General features: G+C 49.8%; 1 protein-coding gene across 2 annotated transcripts in view; it reads right to left on the bottom strand.

Annotated features, from left to right (window-relative positions):
• Positions 1-239: 239 nt before the first annotated feature.
• The window catches only part of NCAN (neurocan), a 27,990-nt gene continuing 20,630 nt past the window's right edge, over positions 240-7,599 (bottom strand). For both annotated transcript variants that reach the window (XM_082456245.1, XM_082456246.1), the window contains exons 9-15: positions 6,538-6,654; positions 5,436-5,549; positions 3,857-4,015; positions 2,639-2,721; positions 1,768-1,912; positions 833-1,015; positions 240-580 (exon numbers count right to left, since the gene is read on the bottom strand). In XM_082456245.1, coding sequence (XP_082312371.1) covers positions 435-580; positions 833-1,015; positions 1,768-1,912; positions 2,639-2,721; positions 3,857-4,015; positions 5,436-5,549; positions 6,538-6,654 — 947 coding nt within the window. In that variant the 3' untranslated portion in view covers positions 240-434. The remainder of the gene's footprint in view (positions 581-832; positions 1,016-1,767; positions 1,913-2,638; positions 2,722-3,856; positions 4,016-5,435; positions 5,550-6,537; positions 6,655-7,599) is intronic.

The following is a 7,599-nucleotide window of genomic DNA, read 5'->3' as shown; positions in this document are numbered from 1 at the left end:
GGACATCTGACAGCTTACTAAATCTGAATCTCTGGTGGTAAAAGCAATTCCTTAGTGCGAATCCAAACACACATTCTTGCACCCTTATCAAAGCCTTATTTCCACAACTGGCAGTCAGCCTTGCCAACAAAAGACTAAACCAGTGCAAAGAATGATGATCTTTGCCGATTGTGCTTCCCTGCACTGAGAGATGCTCCCAGAGTTCAGCCTGACTAGAACTGACTTTTCAGACACATGGCTACACCTGCCAAGAGGACCTTGTATATGTAAGAAAAAGGAGAGAGGAGCTTTTTACAAATGGTTATGTATGGGGGGATGTGGTTTGGGACTCAGGGGCTTCCGGACCCTCTTGTTTCTCTCTGGGCTCTGCCTCCCCAGGTGAAGCCTCCAGGGGAGGTGTGGGAAGGGGATTGTGCTTTCTTTTGCCTGGTTCTTCAGCAGAAATTCCCTTCGTCCTTCTCCCAGTCCTCTGCTGGGTGCTTCTTGTGTTTTCTGCGCTCCTTGTGCGATTTGTGGTGGTGATGCTGGTGGTGGTGTTGGTGGTGGTGATGGTGTCGCCGCATCCGATGGGATCGTCTGGCTGCAGGGGAGTGAGGGACGACAGGAACGTGGCAAAAGCTGATGAGAGGTGGGTGGCCTGATGGAACAGGCTTCCTCGGGGGAGCGGGAAATGGAGGGAACACCAGGGAAGCTAGTAAGTTCTCACTTATCTGCAAGGCCGTATTATCAGGCAGACATTCAACCAGATCAATATATGTAGTCATGAGATGCTTAATTGGAGGCTACAAGTAGCTGGAAACTTTTGTTGGGGTGTCTGGGGGAAGCCACTTACGTTTGGTGCAGACGATTTGGGGCCGATCCCATTTGCCATTGCTCCGGCATCGGATGATGGCCACGTGGTGCTGGGCAAATCCTTCATCACACTGGTAGCGTACAGTGGCGTGGACATTATACTTGGCCTTGCGGGCACCAATGGGCAAGGCATTCTCCACTGCTGGAGGGGGACCACACAGCACTGGGGAGAGAGGAACCTCCAGTTAAAGAAGTGGGTGGGACTGCGGCTGAACTGGTTTCATCTCTTGTTGAGATGAACCCTCAACAGGTCCCACCTTTTGCCCAGCTGTGACCTCAAAGGGCTAGAAGTGGATGTCTCCTCCACCCAAACCAGGAGCTGCTGAGTGGCAGGAACCTCCTGGACACATCCCAACCCCTAATTCTTGTGCATGATGGGAATGAAGGAGATGGGAGGCAAGAATAATCTGAGCAAATGAATGGAAAATAGGATATGAAAATTGGCAAGGAAACAGAAGCAAGAATGAAGAAAAGTATAAGAGAAAGGTGGACATGAGAATATACATATACATATATATGTTTCCTTAATATGTAAAGAGCTCTTACAAATCAATAAGACCAATGAACCGATAGAAAATTAGGCAAAGGAAATGAACTGGTAGGTCACAGGAAATCAAATACATATAAACAGCTTATCAACATATGAAGAGCTGGTTATTCTCATCCTCGAAGACGTGCAAACTATGATAACAATGAGATACTGTTTTTCAGGACTTAGATGAACAAAGAACAAAAAGTTTGAGAACACAGAGTTGGCAAGGGTGGGGGGAAAATGGGTACCCTCACATAGTGCTGAAGCGTGAAAACTGGGCTGGACTGACTCCTACATTTACAAACTTAAATAAAACAACGAACCAGTGACAGGCAGGAGGGAAGGTTGGGGGAGAAGGGGTGGGAGGGAGAGTAGCAGCATACCTGTGCCCTTCTTACAGACATAGGGGAGGTTGTAGTTGCAGGGAACATCATTCCAGTGCCCGCTCTCATGTGCCACCATCACCACACAGTCCTCCCCACCCGCGAAGAAATTGTCGGGCTGGTTCTCCCTCCAGTTCTCATATTGCTGTAAGAATGGGGAGCAGGGGGTGCTCAGGGGACATGCAGCCTGTCCCAGGCTCTGGCACTGGCACTGTGGGATTCCCCTGGCCAGACCACTCAAACTCTTAGGGACTCAGTGTTTCCATCTCTACAATGGGCACTGTTCTGCCTGCCCTGAGGGTGGCTGCCACTACAGTCCAAGTCAACCCTTCTCGAGCTGCGAGGCTGTGGTGCCCTCCTCCCTGGTCCTCCTGCCTCGTCTCACTCCCTGACAGTCTGTTTTCCACATGGGTCACTCATTGTTAGATAAATAGTTGAACAAAAGGTGACCTCAGACTGGAAGTCCAGGAGAGCTTCCCTGAGGAGGCAACAGGAGAGCTGAAGGAAGACTCAAGGATAAGAACAACGCAGGCAGGGAACAGAGTTCTAAGCAGAGGGAATAGCTAATGCAAAGGCCCTGAGGCAGGACTGAGCTTGTCCTGTCTGAGGAACAGAACAGAGGCCAGGAGGGCTGGGGCTGCTTGATCCAGTTCGAGTGTAGTCAGAGAGTGGGCCGGGGCCAGTTCTCATGGCAGAAGAGAGGAGGTGGATTTCTTTTCTAATTGTGGTAAAAAATATATAATATAAAATTTACTAAAGTGAAGCCAGAGGGCCAGGTCATTGCAGCTTACCCAGAACTCTCCATTCTAGGCAGGGCCCAAGTCAATAGTCTGACTGCAGGTCCCCAGGTCCCCAGGCTGCCACCACTCACCAGCCCCGTGTTGTCCGTCCACTGGAAATCCCTCTCCACGATCCTGTCGTTTAGGCCGATCCATGTGTTTTCATGCCCAAAACCTGTGGGGTGTGGGGTGTCGTGAGGGCTGGGTACTTGCACCTCCCCCAGCCTAGGTTGCTGGCTGGAGGCCAGGTTGGGGGTGTGGGAGGGGAGACTCAGCCCCCTGCCCAGCCTGAAGGTGGGCTGGAAGGGGAAGTGGATGAAGACGAGAAGGGAGGGGGGGTACCCAGAGCCCCTCCCCCAGTTTTGGGTTTGAGCTGGAAGGGAGGACCCCAGCCCCTCTGCCAGCCTGTGGGCTGTGGGCTGGAGGCCACGTCCCCCCATTTCCTAGCAGGCTGAGGCTCTGGCTGCCCTCATACTTGGGGAGTGGGGTTGAGGCATGGAAAGGGCCGGAATTAGGCTCCTGGCCTTGTCACAATTTGTGGCTTAAACAAAAGGTCAGAGGAAACAATAAAGACAAGTCAGATCTTTGCAGAAATGAGAGAGTAGGGGCTAAGAGAGCCAGCGAGCAAGGCTGGACAGGGCAGGCAGGTGAATCTAAATGAGCCAATCAGTCACTGAGGAAGGAGGAAGCAGCTGGATGCATGTGTGTTTGATTACATAGAGGAAAAAAGCCAGTGAACCAGGGAATGAACAAATTAAAGAATTAACAGGGGATGGGATGGGGAAAATGTGAATAAATAAATGGATGAAAAAGGGCAGAAGGAATAATGAGTAAATCAATAAATGCTGGATTTAATTTATGGGACACCCGTCTTTCTCTAAATCTCTGCTCCTCCCTCATTTCATCCCCCGCACCACAGATGCTTCTCCATCACCCTCTGTTCCCTGGCCCTGTTTTAACTGTCATCAGTGCCCTGAGAACCAGCTAAATTTTAGGATAGACTTATTTAATTAGATATTTACTTGTTTGACTATATCCTCTTCAAGAACGTCACTCCCTAAGGACAGGACAATGTGTGTCTCTGTGCCTGAAACAGTGCCTGGCACATAGCAGGTGCTCAGTAAATAGTCGGAGAATGAATGAAGTGAATGAATGAACTGACAAGTGAATAAATAGACACTTGAATTAATAAGTGGTCAGGGCTTGCATTAATGAACATAGCTTCAGAAAGGTAGCGTCTTCAGGACCCTGGGGGGATGCCCTGACAAAGGGACTGTAAAGGCCACCCCTGCCCACCCCAGAGTCCCTACTGTTAATGAAGCCGTGTTCTTCAGGTGAGTGGATGCTGGTCAGGTGGCCGGCTCGACGGCGGCAGTCCCTCTCGGCATCCTCCCATGCCCGCCGATGGGCGAAGTAGCGGTAGCAGTGGCCCTGAAACTTGTGCCAGCCATGGTCACAGCCCTCTGTGTCTGGGAGGTGGAAAGGGAGCATGAAGGGGGCTGGCCTCAAGCCGAGGCCTGCCTTGCCAGCCATGAGCACACCAGCCCACCAGAGAGAGGGCCCAATCCAAGGTCACTGTGGGGCTAAATCAACCCTCTCCCTGGGCCCATCCCCCAGCCCCCACTCTGTTCCCCCACCTTTTCACCTCCCTCCTCCCATATTCACTTCTTTTCTCTGTTGCAGGAAGAGATTCAGCTGGAAGATCATTACACCCATCCCCTCTTATCCCAACTCTAATGTCTCATTCTCTGATCTGGCCACATCCTGGGACCTCAGGAAATGGTCTCAGGAAAGCCTAAAATTTCCCTCCTGGGAAAAAACTCAAATAGACATTTCTCCCAAAAAGATATACAAATGGCCAACAAGCACATGAAAAGATGCTCAACAACGTGAATCATTAGGAAACACAAATCAGAATCACAATGGGATACCACCTCATACCCACTAGGATGGCTATAATTTTTTTAAAAAAAATAAAATAAAAAAAAAATAAAATAAAAAAAAATTAAAAAAAATAAATTAAAATAAATAAATAAATAAATAAATAAATAAAAAAGAAAATGATAAGCGCTGGCAAGGATATGGAGAAATTGGAACCCTCGTGCATTGCTGGTGGGAATGTAAAATGGTGTAGCCCCTGTGGAAAACAGTCTGGCAACTCCTCAAAAAGTTAAACACGGAATTACCACATGACCCAGCCATTCTACTCCTGGGTACACCAAAAAGAATGGGGAAAAAACAAAAAGAATGGAAAACAGGTATTGAAACAAAAACGTGTACATGAACATTCATAGCAGCACTATGCACATTAGCCACAAGGGGGAAACAACCCAAAGGTCCATCAAGTGATGAATGGATAAACAAAAGGTGGCCCATCCAATGGAATACTATTCAGCCATAAAAAGGAATGAAGCACTGACACGTGCTACAATGTGGATGAACCCTGAAAAACATCACGCTGAGTGAAAGAAGCCAGATACAAAAAGACACAGAGCGTATGACTACATTTATATGAAACATATAAAATAGGCAAATCCATAGAGACAGAAAGTAGATTAGTGGTTGCCAGGGGCTGGAGGGGAGGAATGGGGAGTGATGGTTAATGCGGACAGGATTTCCTCTGGGGCTGATGAAAATGTCTTGGAACTAGCTAGAGGTGGTGGTTGCACAACATTGTGAATGTACTGAATGCCACTGAATTGTACACTCTAAAAAGGTTAATTCTATGTTATGTGAATTTTATCTCAAGAAAATTATTCGCCTCCTGCCTGTCTGACTCACGGCCATGGAACCAGAGGCAGAGACCTGGAGCTCCATATGTGGGAAGCTTGTGGTCCAGCACCCAACCCTGCTCCTGGTACTGTTTCTGGGGTCTCGGCAGAGACTCACCTTTCTCACAGAGGCTGCCCCCGTAGCTGGGGAGGCAAAGGCAGACGAAGGCATTGACCTCGTCGATGCAGGTGCCTCCATTCTCACAGGGGCTGGAGATGCAGTCATCTATATCTGGAGGGGAAGGTGGGGCTGAGTCAGAGGTCAGCCTCCCCGTGGCTCCCAGTCCCCATGGAGAACCAGGCAGAAGATGCGGTCATGACCCTACCATCTATCCCAGACCTGAGTACAACAGCGGTGGTCTGCACTGATGGCCCAATGACTCTGGAGGTCAAGGGGGTGGAACCTCACACAACTGATGTGAATTAGCATCAATGAGAGGAGATGCCACTGGGCTGGCTGAAAGCCAGAGTGTGCAGGACGTTCCCCCTGACTCCAGAACAGTGAAGGTGGGTCTGGCAAACAGACCCATAGAATGTCGAAGCTGAAGGGTCTTCAGAATGTGGAGCACTTACAGGGATTTGCACAGAATCACGAATTTGTTTGTAGGTACAGGGAGCAATCAGTTGAGCACCTCTTCTCCCAATCCCTGTGTAGATAGTGCCTGAGGCAGGTATGATGCCAGGCAAGTCACTTGCCCTCTCTGAGACTCAGTTTCTTTTTTCTTGCAAAGTGGTGATAATAATAGCACCTCCACAGCGGTGGCTGTGAGTAGAGTCAATGGAAGAGCTCAAGAAATTGTATCATTTATAATTGTTATAATTTCATAATTTGTCATATTTCTTGTGTTGGGCTTTGGGGCTAGCTTCCAACAGTTCTAGTGGTGGTGCCTATACCCCTGCCCACCCAGGAGAGGGTAGGCGATCCCCTGGGGCCCTTTGCTGGTGGGAGTCTGAGCCTTACCATCCCTTTGTCTTCCCCTTCCCCACCCTTGCCTTGTAATAATGGGAGGCAGCACACCAGAGCCTCAGCCCTGAGGATGAAACCTCAGATGGTTGTTGCTGAGGCTGATTTACTGGAGCCAAGGAGTGAGGGAGGGGAAGGGAACATCTGAAGCCAGCATTTTGTGATCCCTGATCCTCATGGGGATGACTGCTGGGATAGACCCCAGGGCTCTGAGTCAAACAAGTCTGTGTTCAGATCCTGAGTCTGGGGTACTCACCGATCTCACAGTTCTCTCCAGCAAAGCCCTGGTCACAGCTACAGCCGTACATGGTGCCATTGGCTTTACAGGTGCCCCCATGCAGGCAAGGGTTGTTCTCACAGGGATCCGAGGGGACTGCAGGATGGACAGGAGTACGGGAAGGAGTCAGACCACCAAGTCTGCCTCGCAGGGAATCCAGACCTCAGACCCCTAAAGGCCCTCTCATTTCACCCCTTTCTGTGGAGTCCCCTCTATAATTTCCCAATAACTGATTGCCAACTTCCTCTCACATGCCCCTGTGATGAGCTTACTCTTTCCAGGAACTGCCCAAAGCACCTGTGGGATGCCCTGGCTATGACAAAGTCCTTCCTTGGACTGAACTAGAATGGGATTCCTGCAGCTTCTCTTAGGAAGTCTTCTCACAGAACATGGTTTAAGTGCCCTCCTTGACTTATCCCCATTTTTCTAGAAATACCCAACTGGTCATTGTGCTTCTCATACTTTGGAGCAAAGAAGTGGACATAGGTTCTAGACGGGGTATGAACGGCACTGGGACCAGTGGGAACCATCCCTTCCTTCATCCTTGTGGCTCAACCTCTTCTGATGCAACCTCAGTGGTTACAGTGTGGAGAAGTGGTGGATTATAGCAGTAATAACCATAGGCTGTGCAGTCAGAGAGGCTGGTTCAATTCCTGCCTCTGCCACTCACTAGGGAACCCTGGGCAAATTACTTCTGTGAATTTCAGTTGCCTCATTTACAAAATGAAAATAAAAATAGCTCGTCCTGCTCTCCCAATCCTGACCATAATGCCATGACTGGCTCTCTGTATATCAGCCTGGGGCCTCTTGAGGGGTCTCAACATTGCTTAACACGGACAGGGCAACCAGGGGGAGTTGAATGTGAGGCCCTGTCCACCTCTCTCATTCCTCAGTGGGGTTTCCCTGGAGGCAGGAGGGCCACCCCTCCCCATCTCAGGGGCTCAGAGGCCTTGGTGGGTGGTTTCTGGACCACCCTGGAGTCTTGGAGGGGCAGAGCAAGAACCCCCATGTACCCCAGATGACCCCTATCCCTTGTCAGGA

Source organism: Balaenoptera physalus (genome assembly GCF_965194825.1).
Source record: "Balaenoptera physalus genome assembly, chromosome: 3".
NCBI classification, from domain to species: Eukaryota; Metazoa; Chordata; class Mammalia; order Artiodactyla; family Balaenopteridae; genus Balaenoptera; species Balaenoptera physalus.
This window is presented reverse-complemented; position numbering and strand designations above follow the sequence as displayed.